This window comes from Monodon monoceros, unplaced genomic scaffold, assembly GCF_005190385.1.
Source record: "Monodon monoceros isolate NGI ecotype Baffin Bay Population unplaced genomic scaffold, NGI_Narwhal_1 Super_Scaffold_12, whole genome shotgun sequence".
NCBI classification, from domain to species: domain Eukaryota; kingdom Metazoa; phylum Chordata; class Mammalia; order Artiodactyla; family Monodontidae; genus Monodon; species Monodon monoceros.
Window position 1 is genome coordinate 165,318,550 of NW_021703768.1, and position 23,748 is coordinate 165,342,297.

The 23,748-nt window shown below is 53.7% G+C and overlaps 3 protein-coding genes across 4 annotated transcripts; 1 reads left to right on the top strand and 2 right to left on the bottom strand.

Annotated features, from left to right (window-relative positions):
* Positions 1–1,434: 1,434 nt before the first annotated feature.
* Positions 1,435–8,176, top strand: RTBDN (retbindin). The gene is made up of 6 exons (XM_029217401.1): positions 1,435–1,509; positions 5,827–6,001; positions 6,538–6,604; positions 6,719–6,829; positions 7,367–7,463; positions 7,949–8,176. Exons 1-6 carry the CDS (start codon positions 1,435–1,437, stop codon positions 8,174–8,176), a joined length of 753 nt encoding a protein of 250 aa, XP_029073234.1.
* Positions 8,177–16,926: 8,750 nt separating this feature from the next.
* Positions 16,927–23,706, bottom strand: RNASEH2A (ribonuclease H2 subunit A). 2 transcript variants are annotated; one of them, XM_029218627.1, is made up of 10 exons: positions 23,552–23,706; positions 22,006–22,211; positions 20,705–21,129; positions 20,415–20,486; positions 20,163–20,289; positions 19,982–20,069; positions 18,535–18,672; positions 18,342–18,429; positions 17,237–17,360; positions 16,927–17,128 (listed from the first exon to the last, which is right to left on the bottom strand). In XM_029218627.1, the coding sequence occupies exons 3-10, from the start codon at positions 20,829–20,831 to the stop codon at positions 16,999–17,001; spliced, it is 894 nt and encodes a 297-aa protein (XP_029074460.1). In that variant the 5' UTR covers positions 20,832–21,129; positions 22,006–22,211; positions 23,552–23,706; the 3' UTR covers positions 16,927–16,998. The 2 variants fall into 2 exon arrangements, with proteins under 2 accessions (XP_029074460.1, XP_029074461.1); XM_029218628.1 differs by lacking the exon at positions 23,552–23,706 and having other exon boundaries at positions 16,934–17,128; positions 22,006–23,247.
* Positions 22,012–23,702, bottom strand: LOC114892220 (thrombospondin type-1 domain-containing protein 8-like). Its single transcript, XM_029216877.1, has 2 exons — positions 23,552–23,702; positions 22,012–22,211 (listed from the first exon to the last, which is right to left on the bottom strand). Exons 1-2 carry the CDS (start codon positions 23,700–23,702, stop codon positions 22,012–22,014), a joined length of 351 nt encoding a protein of 116 aa, XP_029072710.1.
* Positions 23,707–23,748: the final 42 nt, after the last annotated feature.

The window sequence follows — 23,748 nt, forward strand, 5'->3', positions numbered from 1 at the left end:
CCAATCAAAATCAAGACCTGGATTTTCCCTCCACGGAGCCCGGTACTCCAGACTCGGGTACAATGGGCCTAGGAGGGTGAGCCCCAGGGGGACCTTTAAGTGCTACCTAGAAAAGTCCTCGACTCTAGCCCCATCTGCTAGCATCCCTAAACATTTTAGGGTCGAAGAAAGGGGCAAGGTGGAGAGGTAGAGGATTTGGATCCTTGGCGTCCGTGTAAACAGACGCCACTTCCATCCCCAGCTGCAGAGCTGCTCTGCCCAGCGGATTCTGCATCTTTTCGTGATTAACGGACCGCCCTGTGGCCGGGGCATTCGAACTTAGGTTGTTGTACGATCCCAACTGTAGACAGGGGACCTTGGGAGCTCCGTGGTTGTGGGACAGCTCCTAAGGGGTTGCACCAGTGTGTGAGAGTGTATTCAGGCTGCGAAGTGGTTAACCCTGCCAGCAGGGAAGAGGTTCGGGCAGGACTTCGGTGGAGTAGCTCCCTCGGCCTAGAAGCCTGGGGAAGGATGGGTGGATGAGCGGGAGGATCCCGGGTTGGGGGCGTGGTCTTGCGCTGGAGAGCTAAGTCCCGCGTGGCACTGAGCCAATAGGAGTCGGCGCCGGCCCAGGGGGTGGGGACACACCCCATGCAGGCTCCGCCCGTTTCAGCCCTTTTCTGGGGACCCGACGGCGCGGACCCAGTCTAACTGCTTCAGCACTTGCTCTGGTTTTACAGCAGCTCCCTCCCTTTTATCAGAACGTTCTCCTAACCCAGCCCAGGGAAAGGAAGGAAATCCGAGGAAGACCTGAAGAGCCCATCTGGGCTCTGGTTAAAACTCAGGTCTGGCTCCAGCATCATCCAGACGCCAGGTAAGTCCTTCCTGCCCTCTGAAATGGCCCCATCCAAAAATGGACGAGGTCCCTGGGTGATGGTTTGAATCCTCTCCTTCTCTTTCCAAGCTCCAGGCTAGGGATGTAGCCTGAGACTGGGCCCATTCTAGGCTTTATATAAACTTCTCCAGACTACCTCGCTCGGGACTGCTTCAAGGAGGCTCAGAAAGACCAGATGCCAGGCAAACCTTAGGGTGAAGCTTTGATCGATTTCCTCTCTGGGGTTAGTTTGGGGCCAACACCGAACCCCCGTATTAACCCTTAGAAGTGCATGCTGCAGACCGAAGAGAACCCTTCTCAGCTTCAGAATCCCCACCCATCTAGGATGTGGGAGTTCCTGACGCCTGGATTTGTCCCCGACTTCCCCACACTCCACAGCAAACCTCAGTGTCCCACTCCGCGCAGTGGACCCACGTCTCCTGCGCCTGCGCAGCCTAGAGACCAACATCTTCTAAGGCTGCAAAGAGCTAAAAATCGCTCCCGCCCACCCACAAGCTGGGCTGGACTTGAGGATCGCGGAGTGGGGGTGGGGGGGTAGTGTTGTAGTGGAGCGGGGTGGAATGAAGAGTGAGGAGGGAGGCTGTCTAGATGCCTGTCCAATTAGGGCAGTAGGAAGAATCCTGGTGGCCGAGCAGGTGCGTGGAGGTCGCAGGGGGTCGGCATGCCTCAGGAAGGGACTCCTGGGGTAGTGAGGGGCGAGGCTGCAGCACAAACATGTTTACCACTGCTTCGGCGCCGGCAGCCCCGAGGGGCGCGAGCCCTGGGGCAATAACTTTGTTCTGCGCCCCCTCACCCCCAGCCTGGCTGGGCACCAGGGCAAAGACCTCGATCCCAGCCCCTTCCCCCTCTGACGGGCCGGGAGCCCCTCGGGTTATCCTCGAGGGGAGCGCTAGGCTGCATCCCCCTCTGTCAGATCCCTGGATCCCCGGGCGGTCCCTGAGGGGCGGGGTCCCCAGCGCGGCGGGACGCGCGGCCACCGCGTTCCCCCTAGGTAGAGTCCCGAGGCCATGGGAGAGGGCGCCTGGGCCAACCCTGGCGTAAGTTCTCCCGCCTCCTGCCGGGCCCCGCCCCAGGGCGCCGACCCCTTCCCCTCCACCCGGGGCCAGGGCTGCCGAGTACCTGCAGCCTCCGGCGACGAATCAGGCCCGAATCGTCCATGGCGGCGGCGGCAGAGGCTTCGGCCCCGGGGAGGGAGGTGGGAGGCGGCGGCAGGGGCGGCGGCGGGAGGAGGGAGGCGGGAGGCGGGAGGCGGGAGGGAGTGAGAAGCCGCGGGGACCGCGGCGGCGGCGGCGGCGGCGGCGGCTGGGGGGGGGGGAGGGGGCAGGGAGGTGGCGGGGGCGGAGCAAAGTGGGGCGGACCCGGCGTCGTCACTGCGTCTGGGCGCCCGAGCCCGGCCTCGGCCAAGGCTGCCCGCGCTGGGGGTGGGGGGTGGGGCGGCGGACAACAGGGGGAAGGAGCCTCCAGATGCCCCCAGGGAAGTCAAGCTACCGTGAGACCCCTGTAGAGACACGCCAGGGGAGAGACATGCCCATCGGTAGACTCCCAACCCAAGAAACACCCCGAAGGAGACATTCTCACTAAGATATATTCCCTATGCAGACAACCTCCTCCCCGCAGTGACCCCCTCAGAGAGACACATTCCCACGGGGAGGTAGTCTCCATAGGGAGGCCCTCTCCAATCAGGAATTCCTCTCACCCTGAAAATCATTTCTAAAACAGATGGTCTCTGAGGGGTGACGCTTCCTCTCAAAAGCCCACCCTCCAAAGAGGAGACATTTTCGTAGAGAAAGATCCCCGCGGGTGTTATTTCACTTGGGGAGCTTGGTGAGGTTACCCTCAGTGAAAGACCCCACGAAAGCCATATTCTCTATGGGACATTGTCCCCACCCACGAGACCTCACATCCCAAGGAGATACACTCTTACAGAGTGTGTATTTGCACTGAGGAGACCCGTCCTTATGGGAGAAGCCCCCTCCGAAAATCATTTACATGCTTATACCAACCCGCTTCCCTAGCGATCCCCTCCCTCATCGTCAGGATTAAGAAGCCAGGCCAGGCTGGGCCGTATTTATAGGAACGATTAGCTGGTGGTTGGGGAGGAGGGCAGTCGAAGCGATTTTCACCACTCCCCCGCAGTGTTCCTGCAGCTGAGGCCAAGCCAACCATGCTTCCCCTAGTTGTAGTGAAAAGCGTCGGAGACCTCCCCACGCCAGTCTTGGCATTGGAGGGCATGGTGGGGTGGGGGCTTCCCAAGGGTCTCAGTCCATAACTGTCCCGAAGACCCTGGAGGGCGCGGTCACTGGGCGGGAGCGACCCCTGCCTGTCAAAGGGGGCTACAGCGAGGTCTAGGTCCCGGTGTTCCCCGGGCGCTTGTCTGCTCATCTCTGCGCCTTTGCCTGAGTTGTCTCGGTCTGTTTCTCTCTGTCTCTGTCAGCATGTTCGTGTTGCCATCTCGCTGAGTCTGTTCCTCGCACTTCTCTGTCCAAGGCCGGGAAACCACTCTTGCCGCGCCTTCTCCCGCCGGCTGCCGCGGGAGCTCTCCGTGGTGCTGATTTCCAGCGCTCCAGTCCGTAGTGCTGAAATATGAGCTCAGGTTGGGGGCGGAGGTTAGGGAAGGGGAAGGGTTGTCGGGAGGCACAGCCTAGAGGCTGGACAGATAAGACCCACGAGCACCCTGGACTACCCCAAGATGAACCGGAGGAAGGCTAGGTCCACTGAGTACTGGTTGCTGAAGCTTCCAGGACATCAGTGGGTGCCCTTAGAAGGGCCAGGAGACAGTGCCTCCTGATTAATTTACTCAACAGGTATTGAGCACCTACAGTGTGCAAAGCAGTGTTTTGGATTCTGGGAGTAAAAGAGACAGACAAAAACTCTGCACTAGTCCGAGAAAAGAGGGAGAGAGATTTGTGGTAGTACTCATTGCTCACAAAAACACATATGCAAACTCTACAAGCACAGGCACGCACACACACTGTGCAAATACACACACAAACACGAAAGCACCAACATATGCTCAACAAACAGACTCGCATATACCCATTCACACACCCTGCAAACACATACTCCACAAAAACACATATTCTGCAAATACACACACATACAAACACATACTCAGCAAACACAAACTCACAAACACATGTAATAATTTGCAAACATGCAGTTAGCACATAGACACAGAGAGTCCTATGCAAACCCATAAACACAGAATACAAACACACACTCAGCAAACACAGAAACACATATTCACATAAACTCACATTCTGGAAACACACGTGCAAACAGGTACTTAGAAAACACAGACATACACACACTCAGCAATGCAGGCATACACAAACAACACATACAAACACTCAACACAAGCACACACTCGTCGTCCCCAAACCAAAGGAAGCTCAGCTGCACACAAACTCTTGTTCAAAATACAGACTCATTATCCCCCCAATGCAAAACATGGACACACATACACACACTCACATACCCACTGGAGGGCTGTTTTTCTTTTCTTTTCTAGTTTATTTTATTTTAGAGGGCTGTTTTTTCTTACTGGACTCCCCCACTAAACTATCAGCTCTATGAGGGTTGAGATTTTCATGTCTTAGTCACTACACTGCATCCCCAGAATCTGGCACACACTAGGTGCTCAATAAATGTTTGTTGAATGAATTGAGGGAATGTTTGCAGGGACACAAATTCACAGAAACTGCAAAGGGGCACACACACACACACACACACACACATGTCAGATGGAGTCCTACATCCTCTCCACACATGACAACACCTTCTTGTTCACTCATTGTCAACATTCATGGTCAATAACCTTTGTCCAGTGACCTATTCACAATATTTTTGCAGAACATCTATCCTCATCCTTCATCCCCCTCCCCTTCATTTATTATCTGACTCTTACTCAACTGGACACACTTGGCTCTTGGAACAATTACGGACCTCCTTACCCAGATTTTGAGCACACACACACACCACACCCTAAAGAGACGCACATAAACATATCGTCACACAACAAACACACATACCCACTCAATACATACACAGACACAAAACACACCCTCATCCCCCCCACACACACCCTCATCCATCTCCTCACACATATACAGAGTTTAAGCCACAAGCTCAACATAAAGACAAACACAAGGATATATACACACCAGCCTCAGATCCTCTGGTCTTTGGTCAGCTGGAGCAGAGGGCGGGGCGATGGGAAACCCCTCCCCTGCATCAAACCACGCCCCTTTCAGCTGTTTTCTGGATTTGACCCTGAGGTGTCTCAGCGGTGCCCTAGACTCCAGTCCGGCTAACAGGTGAGGGGTGGCCCGAGGGGGCAGAGAGGGGGAGGGAATTGCCTTGTCTTCACAGATCCCTAGTTCCCCCTGCCCTGGGGCCTTTGGATCCCACTGGCAGAATCCGAGTCCTGCCACAGCCAAGCTTGGGTCCAGAGGTCCAGCCCTGGGTGTCAGCCCCTAAGCTGATTGTGGGCCGAGAGAAGGTGACCATGAAAGGGGCCAGCAGGGATCAAGAGGGAGGGAGGAGACTGGGCAGAAGAGAAGGAAGAATTACTGGACAAGAGGGGGGTTTGGAAGATGTGGGGAGGTCCCTTTAGAGGACAGAGGAGCTTGCCTGAGGGACCATAGGGTGGGAGATTCCGCTTTGGGTCGGGGTGGGGGGGAAGGGAACCATCGTCAAACACGGGTGGGGGCACTTGCACCTGAAGGGATGGAGGGGACATGAGTCTGATGGGGGTGGGGCTCCTTGGTCAGAGACAGGCCTTGGTGGCCCCCGGGGAGTTGAGGGTTCTTGGCTATTGCTTCCTCAGCAGCTGCCCATTCTCTGCTCTGCCTGGCACTGTCTCCTGGCTGTGCATCAGGACAGTGCCACCCTGAGCTACCAGCCAGGGACAGCTGAACCTCACCCCGTATCCCAGCTGACTCTTATCTCAGGTGGACATGGCCTGCAGGGGTTGCACTCGACCCAGGGGCCTGGCCTGGGCCCTGCAACTGACCCTGGCATGGATCCTGCTGGGCGCTTGTGGAGGGAGCCACCCACTCCCAGCTAGATCCCAGAGACACCATAGGCTGGCGAGCAATTTGGGCACAAGCCAGCTGCACCTGGCAGGTAAGCATTCCAGACTCTGCCTAAACTCTAACAACCAGAAACCCCAACTCAACCATAAAAATGCCAGAATTTCCTTTGGAGAGGGGTTTAGGGTGACCGGAGGAGGCACCTGGGTCTAGTGGTGGTTAAACAGCACAAATTGCCTAGGTTCAAATCCCAACTCTGCCACTTCATAGCTGTGTGACCCGGGGCAAATCACTTAACCTCTCTGAGCCTCAGGTGGGCCATTAAGAAAGGAGGAGAAATAATAGACCTACCTCATAAGGATGTTGTAAAAGAGTATATGTAAGTGTATGAGAATTTATATCACCACCAGGGTTGTCATAAATGATAAGCTGATTATGACTAGTGATTATTTCTTGAAGCTCCATTTGCATCCCAAGCGAAGTGTCTTTAACTTTTATGTTTGAGAGAACATATATAATTGGGGTCTCCCCGTTCAGAGGAACCCCAAGCCTTGGTTCCCCAACCCTACCTGAGGATCCAAGATGGCAACTCACTGGAGTCCCCTTCTCCATGACACTCTTGTCCCTCAGAGATGAACACACCAGAGGCATCGGACCCTGGGATCGTCTCAGGGAGCTGTGGGGAGCTGAGCCCCGGGTAAGTACAGCCACCTCCAGTGTTTCCTTGTGTTCTTTGCTCCAGTTGCCCCAACCAGGGGACAGAGCCCTTGCGCATCTTGACCTATCTGGGCCTGTCTCTCCCGATGTCCAGGTGTGAATCCTTCCTGGGACACCTCCAGGTTGCCCTCCGCAGTCGTTTCCACCTGCTGCTATTGGGGGTACGCCAGACACAGCCTCTCTGCTCGGAGCTCTGCGATGCCTGGTAGGAGAGGCGGGGCGTGAGGGGTGTGGCCTATGGCTTAGGCGGGGCCGAACGGGGGATCTGCAGCTTGATCCTCCGGGTGCCTGAAGGGGCGTGGCCTGCGTCCAAAGCCGCCAAGGTGTACAGGACGAGGTCTGGTGTTTAGAGGCTAGGTAGAAAGGGACGGGGCCTGTGGAGGACCCGCTGCTAAGATTGGCACTACAGAGGACTGGCCTTTCATGGAGCTGGCTTTTTTTTTTTTTTTAAGGGGAGGGCCTCTTGATTGAAAAGAGAAGCTAAAAGGGTGGGGCTGGCCTGGAATAGATGGTCTGAGGTCGGCAGGGATGAGGCCTGAAGTGACAGAGCCCTGGTAAGTTTAGAGAATACGGGGCAGGCTGAAATCTGGGGGATGGCTTTTGTAGGAGCGTGGTTCTAAGCGGCGGTGCCTGGATCTGGGGAAGGGACATACCAGGGGCAAAGCCTTGGAGAGCAGGAATCCCACTGGGACGTGGCTGCGGAGTCTTCACCCACCTTCTTTTCTCCACACACTATCCCCAGGTTTGCCACCTGCGAAAGTGATACCATCTGCTGCCCGACTTGGCTCCCACTCCTAGAAAAGAGGGGCTGCGAGCCTGGCTGCACCACCTACGGGCAGGTGAGCATGGGACAGAGGAAGCCAGGAAGAGACTGATACTTCCCCTCACTATGTCCTGGGTTAGCCCGTCTAGGTCCCAGAGTCCGGACTGGCACTCGCAAGGCCCCCACTCCCATCCTTCCCGCTTCCACAGCCCAATCTCCATAGTAGGATATGCCTGTAGCCTCCCTAAGGCCCACTGAGTCCGGATTTGCCCTCCCCAAAGGACGGTCTCTGCTCTAGGCCGGTCCACAGTCCCCCTGGAAGGCCCAGAAACCCGAGTCTCCTTCTCCAAGGCCCCAGCCTTAATCTGGTTCTCCGCTACCCAAGCCCCCTGGGACCCAGTAAGACCTCGCACTCCCCAAGGCCCCACCCCCACTATGGCCCTGCCCCCAGACTCCCAGGATGACCTAGAGGTGAGAATTTCCTGCCCTAAGATCGCGCCGCTGCCCCCAGGGTATCTGGACTCCACCAACTCGGACCCAAACTTCACCCCTTCCCGCCAGACTTTTGCTGACGGAGCGGAACTTTGCCGCTCGTTTCTGGGCTACGCGGTACCAGTGGCGGATCCTGGCTCTGGTCACTGCCTCAACATTTCCATCTCGGTGCTGCCGCGTCCCAGACACGCACGGAGGGCCCGGGAAACCACTTTCCGGCGCTCCCGACGCCCTCGCACCTGGATCCTGGACGCTGCGAGCAGCGGAAGTGGCAGTGGAAGTGGCAGCGGCCCCTAGGGGGCGCCTGGCCTTGAATGGAAGATGCACCCCCTCTCCCCACCTCCGGCCCCGCCCCTCAAGACACCCAGAGTCCCACCCCTGTCCCTCTCCGCATTCTAGTTTCCAGAGTCCCATCCTTCCTCTCTGGGGCCCCAGAGACTCGCCCCTCTTCAGATTATTTGAGAAATAACCCAATTGTAGTTCATTGTTTTCCTCATCCCCCTGAATAAAGTCGCCAGTTAGAGCACGTGATGTGGCTGCTTTTTGGGGGAAGTAAGTGGAAAGGAGAGTTGCCAGAAAGTGATAGTTGTCTCTCAAATCTTCAGGTCCTAAAGTTAGCCACTGATTCACAGGAGCATGTAAATGAGGGCTTGTCTACACCCTGGAGCATCAGTCACAACTTGGAATATCCAGGTGTCAGAAATGGGGAGGAGGACTTCCTGGTGGCCAGTGGTTAAGAATCCACCTGTCGGGCTTCCCTGGTGGCGCAGTGGTTGAGAGTCCGCCTGCCGATGCAGGGGACACGGGTTCGTGACCCGGTCCGGGAAGATCCCACATGCCGCGGAGCGGCTGGGCCCGTGAGCCATGGCCGCTGAGCCTGCACGTCCGGAGCCTGTGCTCCGCAATAGAAGAGGCCACAACAGTGAGAGGCCCGCGTACCGCAAAAAAAGAATCCACCTGTCAATGCAGGGGACCCAGGTTCGATCCCTGGTCCAGGAAGATCCCACATGTAGTGGAGCAACTAAGCCCGTGCACCACAACTACCGAGCCTGCACTCTAGAGCCCGCGAGCCAAAACTACTGAGCCTGCGCGCCTAGAGCCCGTGCTCCACAATAAGAGAAGCCACAGCAATGAGAAGCCCGCGCACCACAACGAAGAGTAGCCCCTGCTCTCCACAACTAGAGAGAAAGCTCACACGTAGCAACGAAGACCCAACGCAGCCAAAAAGTAATTAAAACAAAAACAAAAACAACAAAAAAAAACACTGCTGGGCCTGTTTAATCAGAGGCGAAGGCCATAAAGGGTTTCTGGAGGTCTGTACAAGTCAGGAAGCTTCTTGGTGGGACTGGTGGCACACAGTGGGAGAGCACACCTCCTCTCCTTGTCAGTCCCTCTTCTGGACCCCTCCCCATTTTTTAAAAATTTATTTATTTTTGGCTGCATTGGGTCTTCGTTGCTGTGCACAGGCTTTCTCTCTAGTTGCAGTGAGGGGGGGCTACTCTTCGTTGGGGTGCGCGGGCTTCTAATTGCAGTGGCTTCTCTTGTGGAGCACCGGCTCTAGGCGCGTGGGCTCAGTAGTTGTGTCTCACGGGCTCTAGAGCGCAGACTCAGTAGTTGTGGCGCACGGGCTTAGTTGCTCCGCAGCATGTGGGAATCTTCCCAGACCAGGGATCAAACCCGTGTCCCCTGCATTGGCAGGCGGATTCTTAACCACTGTGCCACCAGGTAAGTCCCAAGGGTGTCTTCTTCTTTCCTTCCTCCGCTTCTCCCAAATGTCATTCCTGGACCAAAAGCAAAGGACTTACTCAGATTCAGGATTTGGGTTGTAAACACACTGTAACCACTGGACCACCAGGAAAGTCCCATGTAAGCACTACCCTTCATCCTCCTCCTTATCCACAGGCTCTAGGAGAACCAGTTTCCTCACCTGGAAACAGGGGCAACATCCCTTTTAGTTCTATTCAATAGAGCAAGATTGGTGGATGCCTCGTGTGTCCAGGCACTGTGCTAAGATAGATAGATCAGGCCCATTCCCTGACCTCAGTGACGGCGAAATAGCATAAGAAGCAAAGTGTCCCACTGGGAGAGTAGTAGACAGGCATCTTTCAGATGCCAGAGACAAACTCAGTTCAAAGTGCCTTTAGCCAAGACAGTGATAAGCTTCAGGAATGGCTGTCTCTAGGTTCTTAAATGATGTTACGAATCTATCTGTATATATATTTGTTCTTGGCTGTACTCTGGGACAGGATCTCCTCACAGTAGCAAAGATGGACCAGCAACTCCATGATTTTATTGATTAAAATGGGCCTATTTCTCTGTAAAACCAGCAAAGTTCCCAGGGCTGGCTCTCATTGATCCAGCCTCCTCATAAGCCCATTACCAAGCCAATAATTGTGTCAAGGGGCGTGCTGTACTCTCACTGGCCTGATTTGGGTTATGCTTGTACCTGAACGTCCACGGTGGGGTGAGCTCCATCTGAACCACATGGACTGATGATGGGGGAGGGGTGTCCCCCCCTAAAGAAAATCAGGTGATGAAAGCAGGAGAAGGGGAAGGAGTGCTGGTCAGGGAGTCATGATATATTGACCACAGAGACTGGTGGTTATGACCTTGACTCTGTAGTGTATCTACCTGGGTTCACATCCCAGTTCTACCGTTTACTCACTCTGTAACCTTGGGCATGTTGCCCAGCACTTATGAGCCTCAGTTTCTTCATGTGTAAAATGGGATAATAATTGTTCCTCTCGTAGGGTTATTGGGAGAATCGAATGAGTTTATGCAAGTTGTTATGGTTATGCATCACTGTGTAACAAACAACTCCAAACTTAGTGGTGTAAAACAGCAATCATTATCTTTCATGGTTCTGGAGTTTCCCTGGGCTCAGCTGGATGGCTATTGTTCAAGGTCTCTCATGCAGTTGCAGAGAGTGGCTGGGGCAGAGTCACACTCAACGTATCTGGTGGTTGGTACTGGCTCTTGCCTTGAACCTCAGCTAGGGCTGTCAGCCAGAATTAACTACACGTGGCCAATCATAGTGGCTTGGGCTTCCTCATAACATGGCGTTTGGGTTCTAAAGGTACATGTCCCAAGAAAGAGAGCCAGGTGGAAGTTGTCTCACCTTTGACGACCTAGCCTTAGAAGTCAAACTGTGCTGGAATTCCCTGGCTGTCCAGTGGTTAGGACTCGGCACTTTTCACTGCTGGGGCCCAGGTTCAACCCCTGCTCAGTAAACTAAGATCCTGCAAGCCAGGTGGTGAGGCCAAAACAAAACAAAAAAAGGTCACACAGTGTCACCTCTGCTTTCTATTCACTAACATAAGTCACTAAAGACAAAAGGGAGGTGCCCTAGACTCCACCTCCTAATGGAAAGGATGTCAAATACAATGCTTTTAAAGTGACTGGCACGTAATTAATTAACACTCAATAAATGCAGACATCATCCATGATCACTGTTGTTGTTGATGATGTTTTATATGTACTGTTATTGTGACAAGGAGGATAAGCAGGTATTCAAGGAAGAGGAGTGAGGTAAGCCTTTGAAGGAGCTCCAGGTAGATGACCAGAACACAGGGAAGGGCGTTTCAAGCAGGCCTGAAGATTTCAGGTTCTGGGGAACTCCCAGCTGCTCAAAACACCTGGAACAGAGCATGGGAGCTGGGGTCAGATCACAGAAGGATGTGAATGCCTTGCAAAGCACTTGGACCTGTTGATAAGGGGTATGAGAGCCATGGAAGGTTTAAGCAGGGGAAGGTTCATCAGACTGACACTCTTGCTTACAAGCAGGTCTGGGGGAGGGTGAGACTGGAGGTGAGGGGCACCAGTAAGGACCTTGGGACGAGAACTGAAAGATGGGCAGAAGGGGATGAATGAGAGAGAGTCAGAGGAATAACCCACAAGGCTGTCCTGAGGAGAGTGGGACTGATCATTTGAAACTTTCAAGAAGCAGGGTTTGTTTTCAACCTCATTTGAAATAAAACCCTGGGGATCTTTGGCAGGTTTGGTGTGGGACTCTGAACTTCACATTTCTATTTTTTTTCTAGCCATATTTAATTATTAAATACAACTGTATTTATTTGTGACCGGCTTATACCTGCTTTGTGGTTTTTTTTTAAATTAATTTATTTATTTTATATTTATTTTTGGCTGTGTTGGATCTTCGTTTCTGTGTGAGGGCTTTCTCCAGCTGCAGCGAGTGGGGGCCACTCTTCATCGCGGTGCGCGGGCCTCTCACTGTCGTGGCTTCTCCCGTTGCGGAGCACAGGCTCCAGACGCGCAGGCTCAGTAGTTGTGGCTCACAGGCCCAGCCGCTCCGCGGCATGTGGGATCTTCCCGGACCGGGGCACGAACCCATGTCCCCTGCATTGGCAGGCGGATTCTTAACCACTGCGCCACCAGGGAAGCCCCTCTTTCTATTTTTTTTTTTTTTTGACTCACATATTCATTCTTTATTTTCCACCCAATTCCATCTTGTGATTCTCTTGGTTCTCTATCACGGTCTTTGGAAGGTTGTCTCAGTTCCAAATAGCTGGACTCCACATTTTGTACTCCCTGGTGAGCTTGATGCTGCTGGTCTGGGAACCCCACTTTGAATAGCCAAGGATCCCTAGACTTTTGTTAGTAGAAATATTTGCGAGTTACAGCTTTAGGGTACCCACTCGTTTCTGCTTGTCACCAGATGGGAAGAAAGAGGCGAGCAGTTTCTCCTTATCTTTTTTTTAAAAATATTTATTTATTTATTTTTGGCTGCATTGGGTCTTAGTTGCAGCACGCTGGATCTTTCATTGCGGCACGCGGGATCTCTCGTTGCGGCGCATGGGCTCTTCATTGCGGTGCACGGGCTTTTCGTTGCAGTGCGCAGGCTCAGTAGTTGCTGCATGTGGACTGAGTTGCCCCCCGCATGTTGGATCTTAGTTCCCCAACCAGGGGTTGAACCAGTGTCGCCTGCATTGCAAGACTGATTCTTTTTTCTTTTAAATAAATTTATTTATTTATTTATTTTTGGCTGCATTTGGTCTTCATGGCTGCGCACAGGCTTTCTCTAGTTGCGGCAAATGCGGGCTACTCTGTTGTGGTGCGCAGGCTTCTCACTGCGGTGGCTTCTCGTGTTGTGGAGCACGGGCTCTAAGCACGAGGGCTTCAGTAGCTGTGGCTCACGGGCTCCAGAGCGCAGGCTCAGCAGTTGTGGCGCACGGGCTTAGCTGCTCCGCGGCATGGGGGATCTCCCCGGACAGGGGATCGAATCGTGTCCCCTGCATTGGCAGGTGGATTCTTAACCATTGCGCCACCAGGGAAGTCCCTGAAAGACTGATTCTTAATCACTGGACCACCAGGGAAGTCCCTCTCCTTATCTTACCAAGGCAAATTCCATCAGCAGTCAGAGGGCCTATAATTTCAAGATGAATTGTAATTTTAATAATTCTGAGAGGGAAAGAGGCAAGTCTGAGATACTCTGCATATATGGCATAGAAAACGGCAGAATTACAAATGGAATCAGGTTCTGTAATGTTTTGCAACTATAGTGACAACCACAGGCAGAGGCGTGAATAGAAGATGGCTTTAGGTGGGAAAATGGGGTGGACATGGCTCCTCCCCAAGGTCTGCCCTCATCACCTCTGCTCTAGGGCCTTCTTGTAGCCAGGTACTCTCATCTCAGGGTCTCTGCACTTGCTGTTCCCACACCTTAGAACCCCTTTACCCTCCTGTTATCTGTTCCACCCCTCTCACCCTTCAGATCTCAGCCAGTCAGGTCCTCAGTCTCTATGAGCCCCAGGCTGGAGCTGGCCTCCCCATACGCACTCCAGGGTCCCTCTGTCCTCAATGGGAGGTTTGGGACCCTTTATGGCTGGTCAGCACGGGCTTCCCCTGTCCAGCACAGGACACGCAGAGTGCAGAGGTGCTCTCTCATGAACTGAATTGCACCCACTGTCCCCCAACAAATTCGTATGTTGAAGCTGTAACCCCCAGTACCTCAGAATGTAACTATATTTAAAGATAAATCTTTAAAGAGGCAACTAAGGTAAAATGAGGTCCCATGAGTGGGTCCTAATCCAATGAGTGGAGTCCTTATAAGTAGCGATTAGGACACAGACACACACAGAGGGATGTGATGACATGGGAAAAAGATGGCCATCTACAAGCCAAGGAGAGAGGCCTCAGAAGAAACCAACTCTGCTGATACGTTTATCTTGGACTCTCAGCCTCCAGAACTGTGAGAAAATTAATTTCTGTTGGTTAAGTGCCCCAGTCTATATTTCTTATGGCACCCTTGGCTGACTAATAATACACACTCCATAATACTCCCACCATGCCCTGGGTTTCTGTTATCAGAGCATTTATTACAAAGTGAAGAGCCATTCTCTCTTCCTTTCCATTAAAATCTCACTATTCTGGTGACTTCCCTGGTGGTCCAGTGGTAGGACTCTGTGCTTCCACTGCAGGGGGCACGGGTTTCGATCCCTGGTTGGGGAACTAAGATCCCACATGCCGCATGGCGTGGCCAAAACAATTAATTAATTAAAAAAATCAATCTTACTGTTCAGGAGTTCCCTGGTGGTCTAGTGGTTAGGATTCAGTGCTTTCACTGTTGTGGCCCAGATTCAGGGAACTGAGATCCTGTAAGACTTGTGGCCAAAAAATAAAAAAACAAAAAAAGTAAAATAAAATCCTACTGTTTACTGTTCAAGTCAAGGTTGTGGGGGGAGGGTCAACAGTGGGGAGGATGGGAGGATATGGAGTCTCTCCCAACCCCCAGGAACCAATTTTTGACTCTTTACCCCAGATATTCCATTCCCCTTGCCACGGATTACTTCAGGCATAGACATGTCCTACTTTCAGCTAGGAAGGGACAGGGTGGCTGCTTGGAGATGAGGCCTTTGGAGGTTGGGATGTGACGTCTGGAGCTGTTGCAGCCATCTTGGTACGATAAGAGGTAAAAAAAAACCCCACCAAAATTGGCAAAACAGAAGATGGATTAAAAAAAGTGTCTTGGGGCTTCCCTGGTGGCACAGTGGTTGACAGTCCACCTGCTGATGCAAGGGACACGGGTTCGTGCCCTGGTCCGGGAAGATCCCACATGCCGTGGAGTGGCTGGGCCCATGAGCCATGGCCGCTGAGCCTGCGCGTCCGGAGCCTGTGCTCTGCAACGGGAGAGGTCACAACAGGTGAGAGGGCCCGCGTACCGCAAAAAAAAAAAAAAAGTGTCTTTGATGTTGCTGAGCCACCTGACTTCCAAACTTCTCATGGAGTGAGATAAACCTGTTCTGGTACAGGCAAAGCTGTGAGAGAAACAAGTGCTCACCTATTGCTCATGGGAGTGCCACTGAGTACAAGCCTCCACAGAGGGGAATTTGGAAATACCTCTCCAAATTACAAACCACACAGACCCTCTAACCCAGGAAACCTACCCCTGGAAATTTTTCTACAGACAAAACAGTGTGAGAAATGGTGGCAAACCTGTCATTCCCTGCTGTACAAGTTTAACAGCAAGATGGGGGGCAAATCAAGGTCTATTAAAAGGTGTTAAGGGCTTCCCTGGTGGCACAGTGGTTGAGAATCCGCCTGCCAATGCAGGGGACATGGATTCAAGCCCTGGTCCGGGAAGATCCCACATGCCGTGGAGCCACAAAGTCCGCGCAACACAGCTACTGAGCCTGTGCTCTAGAGCCTGCGAGCCACAACTACTGAAGCCCACGTGCCTAGAGTCTGTGCTCAAGAGAAGCCACCACAATGAGAAGCCCTCGCACCACAACCAAGAGTAGCCCCCACTCGCTGCAACTAGAGAAAGCCCTCGCGCAGCAACGAAGACTCAACGTAGCCAAAAATAAATTAAAAAAAAAAAAAAGGTGTTAAATAAACTATAGGACAGTCACACCACAGAGGAATCTGCAGCTGTAATGGGAACAAGGAAGGTTTTTAGACACCTATTTGGAATTATCTCCAAGACATATGTGGTAAAAAGAGCTATGCACACTACCTAAGGAATACTTTGTTTTCATTTGTGTAAAAAAAAAAAACCTTCAGTTAAGATGTATCTGTATGGGCTTCCCTGGTGGCTCAGTGGTTGAGAGTCCGCCTGCCGATGCAGGGGACACGGGTTCGTACCCCGGTCCGGGAAGATCCCACATGTCGCGGAGTGGCTGGGCCCGTGAGCCATGGCCGCTGAGCCTGTGCGTCCGGAGCCTGTGCTCTGCAACCGGAGGGGCCACAACAGTGAGAGGCCCGCGTACTGCAAAAAAAAAAAAAAAAAAGATGTATCTGTATGTATGTTTGTAACATGCCAGGATATCTCCAGAGGACCTAGAAGGCACCTGCTATGGTCTGAATATTTGTGTCCCCCCCAAATTCCTATGTTGAAATCCTAACCCCCCAAAGAAGATGGTGTTAGGAGGTGGGACCTTTGGGAGGTGATTAGGTCATGCGTGTGGAGCTCTCTCATGAGTGGGATTAGTGCCCTTATAAAAGGGACCCCACAGAGATTCCTCACCCCTTCCACCATGTGAGGACACGGCGAGATGGCAGTCTGTGACCTGGAAGAGGGCCCTCCCCCAAAGCTGACTGTGCTGGTACCCTGATCTTGGACTTCCAGCCTCCAGAACTGTGAAAAATAAATATACATTGTTTACAAGCTGCCCAGCCTGTGGTATTTCATTACAGCAGCCCACAAAGGACTGAGACACCCCAGTAGGCCCACCAGGGTGCTGCGGGTAGGATGGGAGGGAAGCTTCTCAGCATACTCCTTCTTAATTTTGCTTCATGCATTTAAAAAATCAAATCAGGGGCTTCCCTGGTGGTCCAGTGGTTAAGGCTCCGCACTCCCAATGCAAGGGACCCGGGTTCAATCCCTGGTCAGGGAATTAGATCCCGCATGCCGCAACTAAGATCCCAGCGCAGCCAAATAAATAAATAAATATTAAAAAAAATCAAATCAAATCAATCAATCAATGTCCATCCTGTTTCAGTTCTAGAAGTCAACAACTCGGTCCAGATGCAGACAGAGCACACCTCCACCCTACCGCCACCCCAAAACAGAACCTCCACACTTAGTTTTCCTTGAAGAATTTTAATCACAAACCGGGGGTGGGGTGGGTGTGGAAGCAGGTGAAGGGAGTACAGGCTGGCTGCTAGAGAATGGTGGCTGACTCCAGGCCCCGCTCCCGGAAGTACCGATGGGGGAGGCGGGGGCGGGGGCCTTCGCTGAAGTACGTCTTGATCCTCCTAAGTCCCTCCTGATCCCCCGTCTGCGAGTCCTCCCTGTGGGAGAGAGATGGCGACACTGACTTCTGGGGGATCGGCCCTCTCAGGCAGCGCTGAGCCCTGGCTTCTCACCCTCCTTCCTCATAGCACCTCCAGGACACCTACCATGTAACGTCTTCTGCCTCCTTCTCCAGGATGCTCTGGGCTGTGCGCCAACTGAACCGGACAAACTGGGGGAAGCCGAACACAGGGTCCACATGCTCCCTCAACCACGCTTTTGTCTTGGGATCTGGGGGAAGGGTAGGGTGGACAATGTGATAGCCCTGAGCCCTGCCATAATGTCCCAGCTTCTCAGCTTGGCATCTGAGGCCCTACCACCTCATCTCAGTCCTCCTCTGGAGTACCTGAAGCACCGCCCACTGTCTGAGACATCTTCCTGCCTCAGGACCTTTGCACAAGCAGTTCCCCCCGACTCTTTGCCTGGCCAACAGTTGCTTACGGTGCAGTTTAAGGAGACTGCCCTTGAGACATCTCCCTTACCTCCCCAAGGACATGAGGCATTGAACCAGCATTTGTGGACCATTGAGTTAATGCCCATCTCTCCCATGTAACCACGAACTCAGTGGGCACAAGGAGGTCCTTGTTTGTCTTGCTCATGGCTAAATCTTCAGGGCTTGGCCCTGCAGGTCACATACCAGGTGTTCAGTAAGCAATGAACACTGCCCAAAGTGTCTTTGGCCTGGACCTGGTTTCCTCCCTTTGGCCTCACCTAAGTTCCAATCCTAGACTTGCTGTGTTACCCCACCCAACTGCCAAAGGGTTCCTTGAACCCAGCCACTGAATCTTTGCCTCTGCCCTTGTGTGTCTTTGGGAGAGTTGGAGGGGAGGGGCACGATCATTTCCACTTTACAAACAGGGAGACTGAGCCTCCTAATGAGGAGAAAACAATGGATTCAAGTTGGGACCACTGGACAGCACTGGACAGGAGCCAGTACCCCTCACTCTGCCCTTTGCCCCTTAACAAATGGATAGATGCCCATCGTGAGTCTCAGTCCTTCACTGGGGCTCCAGAGACAGAGCAGAGAGGGAGGGAGGGAGAAGGGAAGAGGGAGTCTGCCAGCTGGAATCCAACTTTGCCACATTTTGGCCATAAGCAAGTGGCCCCCCTGTCCGGGCCTCAGCCTCTTCTGCTGCAGAGTGGGGTGGTCAGAACAACTTAGAAAACCTCAGAAGCATGCCAAGCCTGCCTTTTTAGTTTATTGTCACTCACCATTGGGGTAGCCTGAGCCATAATCAGTGTCCAGGTCCTGCAGTTTTTCCACAAACTTCCAGTTCTTCACAGCCTGGTCTCGGGCCACCTGTGGGCAAGATAGGCACTTGGGATCTCCCTCCCCACGAAGCAGCCATGCTTGCCTCCTGCCAGGGGGATGCTGGGAGCTGGCCATGGCCAGCAGGGGCCTAACCTTGGCACAGATACTGGCGGCACTGACCACGGGATAGAGGGCATCTGCCTTGGCCTTGACTGTCACCTCAACACCAGGAAAGCGCTGCTGCAGCCGCTCTTGGTATGTCTCTGGGGGCCCCACAGTGTCCACAAACACCTGCCGTGGTGACAGAAATGTATTCATTCAACAAACATCCAGAAAAACAACTGTGTAGATGATCCAGCTTCACAGCCTTTGCACTTGATGTTCCTGCTGCCTGGAATACTCGTCTCTCAGCTCATGCCCAGGCTGCGTCTTCCTCTCAGGGGTCTCAGCTCAAATCTCACCCTCTAAAGAGGCTTTTCCTGATCACACTATATCCATTCTACATTTATTAAGCACCTACCTACTGCATGCCATGGGCTGCTCTATGTGTCGGGGACATAGCAGTAAACATGCCAGAGTAGACACCCTGGTGAGGGCCACAGACAAGAAACAGGATAAATAATAAAGAATAAGGGAGATCCAGAAGAGATTATAATTTTAAACAATTTGGGGGTGTTCAGGGAAGGTCACTCTGAGGTGGTGACATCTGAATAAAGGCCTGAAGGAAATGAGCCATAGGGAGATCTGGGAAAGAGTGTTCTAGTGCAAAGGCCCTGAGGTGGGACCATGTCAAGTACGCTGGACAGCAGTACGAGAACCACATGTCTAGAATAGAAATGAGGTCAGAAAAGTAACAAGAAAAGTAATCTCCAGAGCATTTATTATTCTCAAAAATCACCTTTACTATTTTCTTACCAGCTGCCCATCCATCTCCTCTGATTTGGTCATGAACTCGAGGGCAGGCTCCTTGTCTGTCTGCTTCAGTACTGCATCGTCAGCTCCACATTCCAGCCCTGGACCTCAGCCACCTTCTCAGCAAGGCCTCCCTTGTTACATTCTCTATCTCAAGTATATTTACCCTTGTGATTCTCTCAAAACGGTCTGTTCTTTGCCTTGCAAACTCGATGCAATGCCAACTTATAATTCTCTCTGGTGATTTAATCTCATTCTTCACTTGCCTGTAAACTTTCCTGATTTAATTCCCACTGTGTTCAGAAAATTAAACATCGAGATTTACATTTCAAAAACGTAAATGACTGTCTGCTGTGTGGGGAGCACATTGTAGGGGAGGGGGCTGGAGGAGGATGGGGCAGGTATCCAGGAGGGGAGGGTGCCCTGGGCTAGGATACAGACTGCGGTCGGGGAGAACAGATGTGAGATTCGTTCTAGACACTGAGCCTTTAGAATATGGAAATAGATTAGATGGGGGTGAGGCTGGGGGCCCCACCATGGTCCTCAGTGGGGCACACATTTAAGGTAGGAAAAACAGTAGGACATCAACAGCAGTAAAACACATTCCTGAATCATCCATCGCACTTCTATACTCCTATTTTATCCTGAGGTGATTAAATGGGGACAATCCAACCAACAGTTAGCTCACCTGGGCCACTTTCACACCTTGGTCCAACGCATACTGCATCAGCCCAGTAGCTGTATCATGAGACAGGGAGTTCAGGTTGTATTTGACCCTGTGGTGGTGGACAGAGCCCAGTCAACATCGTTCCAGCCACCCACCCCTTCCAGCCCATGATGGCTACCCCCCCGCCCCCGGGACCCCTCACCGCCCAAGCATGCTGTTAGAGATGAGGTTTGGAGACAGCAGGTCCAGTGCCCAGCCCACAAAGTCTCCGTCCTCCTCCATTTTCGCAAAGAGCCTGTGCCGCTCGCTCTCCGACAAGGTCTTTGAGTCTGGGTGGAGGGTTGGGAGAGAAGGGGAGCGGCTGGTTCCCCCAGTTCCTGCTCTCCCCCTCCAGCTTGCACCCGCCCCTGAACATGCCCAGGAACCGCCTCCCTAGATCTACCCCAGGGCTCACCTGCCACTTTCAGGGCCTCCAGATCTGCCAGGCGGGACAGGGGGCAATAGCAGATGGCGTAGACCATGGGGCCTGGGGAAGTGGGGGTCCAAACAGTGAGCCCGTGAAAGCCGCCATCTCTATTCCATCATCACCGCTTTTTTTTTCGGTGCCATCACCAATGCCATCGCCATTACCACTATCACCACCACCACCACCACCCCCGAGTGCGGTGCAATCCCAGCTCCTGTTCCAGTGCAACTTGCATCCACCTTATCACGCCCCTCCCCCACCCGGCCCTGGAGGCGCACCCAGCACCGGGCCCCGGCCCGCTTCATCGACGCCCAGGACGCAGGGCTCCTTGCGGCACACAGAAGGTACAGGCGAGTTCAGGCGACAGCGGCCCGTATTGTCTCTCTCCAGCTCGCTGAGATCCATGCCGCCTCAGCCGCCGCCACCAGCGGCAGGGACAAAGTCTGCAAGGAAAAGTCTCTGCGCGCTTTTTCCGCGGGCCCAGAGGCAGTGCTAGCTCTCGACCAATCGCCGCGCAAGACGCGCCCCAAACATTCCTGCCGCCGTTGTCGTTTGCGCAGCACACGCCGACGTCGCTGCCGTGCAGCTTCCTGGGAATTGTAGTTCCCGAGGCTGACAGCCGAGCTTTGCGGTTGGGGAACTGGATAGGCGGGGTCGCTTTCCAAGCTCCGCCCGGGTGTCACTGGAGCTCCGCCCGCCGGGGCTGGTGGGAGGAGAGGGAAATAAAGGGGAAATTGAGGGGGGCCTTGAAGGATTCGACCCGGTCAGAGCCTAGAAGGTCAGATACCACTAGACTCCCAGAATACGGTGTCCGCATCACTGAGTTCCTGTCCCCCATCTGGTTTCAGGCTCTTTGTACTCGAGGTCCCTGCCACTCCACACAGTCTAAGCCCCCTGGACTAGGTATCCTGGCTCACGCTGGGCTCAAACCTTCGGACTTGGAGTCCCCCAGCTCTCTCTCTCCGTAGCTCACCGGGAGAGCCACCCCCCCCCCCCCCGCCTCTCGCCTGCTTTCCACCCTCTCTCTCATCCGGGCTAAATCTCTCCTACCCCCGAACCGAGATCCCAGACCTCTACAGACTCCGGCTCAGAGTCTCCGCCCACCACGCAGGCTCCTTTCCCCTCCATCCCCAATTCAGGGTTCATGCTCCCGCCCCGTCTCCCACCCTTCTCCCTCTTTCTCCCACGTCTTAGCGAGGAGCACGCCTCCCAGATTTGTCCACCACTCCAACGACATGTCTCTTTCTATTCCCTGCTCTCAACAGAGCTCACGCCCTCAGACTGTGGGTTTCTGTTCCTCATCAGGGTCCCAGTTCCTCCATCTGCGTTTTCCCCTCCCCGCCCCTGCCACCTTTCTTCCTTTCTCCTCGGATATCAGCGGGGCTCCCACCTCCTGACTCAGCCCTCCCTTCCCACGCTGCACTCAAGCCCCAGATTTAGTGCCCCATTGTTCCCTCTTCGAGGCCCGCCTCGTACCCGCCCCCCACAGCCCTTCCTCTCTCCCCGCCCACCCTGGGAACCCGCGGCCCCGGATTTGCCCACCAGCCCCGGCCCCGCCTCCTCCGCGCCCGAGGCTCACCCGGGCTCAGGGCCTCCAGTCGCAGTCGTTCGGCTCGCAGGATGAACAATCTCGTTGCCGGCAGGGCCGCACCTGAACCAGATTCTCGCGGTCCATGAACACCGGGCCCGGCGCTGTTCCCACAGCCTCGCGGCTGCGCTCCTGCTTGCCCAGGTCGCAGAAACAGCGCCACTTTCCCCACGGGCCAAGGGCAGAGTCTTCCAAGTCTAGGGATGGAGGGCCAGGTAGGAGGGAACCTTTCCCCCCGCACCCCCAGGGAGGGAGGAGGAGAAAGACACTAACAAATCACAACAGTTCGTATTTGCTCAGTTGTGCTTCTGTGCCAGGTACCCAGCCATAGATTATCTCTAATCTTACCATTAGTCCCAAGTGGGGAAACTGAAACTTAGAGAGAACAAGCCACCCTTCCAAGCTCACACAACTGGTGAATGGCCCAGAGGGACTGCAAAATGACACTTCCCACCTGTGCCTGCCTGTCCAGTTGGGAATGTGGTACAACACCCTTGGTGTCCACCATCTGAAGATGACTCCTCTCTTCAGGGGCATGATCTTGAGCCTGTCCAACTGGCACAGTGTCACCTGACCAGCAGGGTTGCCAGGTGGTAAATTAAATGACATAATTGTCATAATGAAGGTACTTAAAGCCCCTGGCGATGTGCTAGTACATAATACAAAAACAATTATTATGATCACTTTCAAAGCAGCTACAACGTTTATTAGACGCCCTTCACAACCCTTCTTTTACTGACTCTTCCCTACAGCCCTAGTTGACAGGTCTTAGCCCAAATCTGTGGCTCACAAAGTCCTGACACCTCATGCCCTCACCAAGCCTCTGCCAGACAACACTGGCCTCTTTCCAGTCCTCTGTCAGGCCTTTCGGCCTTGGCACTTGCTGTTCCAACTCCCTGTTGCACTCTTCCCCCTAAATCTTCGCATTTTGGGCTTTTGCTTGTCATTCCGGCTGCATTGGTTACCTATCTTCAGCCGGGCCTTCTCTGACTTCAGAAGTTTACCTGCACCCTGCCTTTTCTATCTCCGCCTTTCCCAGCACTTATCCATGAGTTTATGGATATGTCTGCGTCGGTATTTATTGCCTGCTCACGTCCCCTCTCCCGGTGTAGGCTGCTTATAGACAGTCTCTATCTCAATTTACAGATGAGAAAACTGAGCCTCAGAGAAAAGTAATCAGCCCGAGGGGCGCCGCCAGTGCATAGCTGGCAGAGATTTTTTTTTTTTTTTTTTTTTTTGCGGTACGCGGGCCTCTCACTGTTGTGGCCTCTCCCGTTGCGGAGCACAGGCTCCGGACGCGCAGGCTCAGCGGCCATGGCTCACGGGCCTAGCCGCTCCGCGGCATGTGGCATCTTCCCGGACCGGGGCACGAACCCGTGTCCCCTGCATCGGCAGGCGGACTCTCAACCACTGCGCCACCAGGGAAGCCCCTGGGCCGAGATTTGAGGTCCCCGAAGGAGGGTCTATTTGCAGCCAGATGGTGAAGTGGGGCAATGAAGCACCTTTCTGCACTATCACAGCCGCAGCCTGCAGTTACCTTTCTCCAGATGCTGCAGCCGCAGCTGCTCCCAGGTGTCCCCTTCTCCCTGCTCGCCGAAGTATTGGTAGTCGGGGGAAACCTGGGCAGGGGTTGCCAGCAGCAGGAGTATCAGAGGCAGCAACAGTAGTGTCAAACCGCTCCGGGCCATGCCGGACTCAACCGACCCCAGCTCGCTCCAAAGAGGAGCCCCGCGC

Excerpts from the sequence above, each read along its gene's own strand:
- LOC114892220 (XM_029216877.1), bottom strand. The coding sequence starts at position 23,702 with ATGGCCCGGAGCGGTTTGACACTACTGTTGCTGCCTCTGATACTCCTG. Across the intron at positions 22,212-23,551 it reads GCTGCAGCATCTGGAGAAAG|ACTTGGAAGACTCTGCCCTT; the intron begins GTAACTGCAGGC and ends CTCCATCCCTAG.
- RNASEH2A (XM_029218627.1), bottom strand. The coding sequence starts at position 20,831 with ATGGATCTCAGCGAGCTGGAGAGAGACAATACGGGCCGCTGTCGCCTG. Across the intron at positions 20,290-20,414 it reads GGAGGCCCTGAAAGTGGCAG|ACTCAAAGACCTTGTCGGAG; the intron begins GTGAGCCCTGGG and ends CCCTCCACCCAG. Across the intron at positions 20,070-20,162 it reads TCTAACAGCATGCTTGGGCG|GGTCAAATACAACCTGAACT; the intron begins GTGAGGGGTCCC and ends CCACCACCACAG.
- RTBDN (XM_029217401.1), top strand. The coding sequence starts at position 1,435 with ATGAAGAGTGAGGAGGGAGGCTGTCTAGATGCCTGTCCAATTAGGGCA. Across the intron at positions 1,510-5,826 it reads GAATCCTGGTGGCCGAGCAG|GTGGACATGGCCTGCAGGGG; the intron begins GTGCGTGGAGGT and ends CTCTTATCTCAG. Across the intron at positions 6,605-6,718 it reads TGTGGGGAGCTGAGCCCCGG|GTGTGAATCCTTCCTGGGAC; the intron begins GTAAGTACAGCC and ends CCCGATGTCCAG.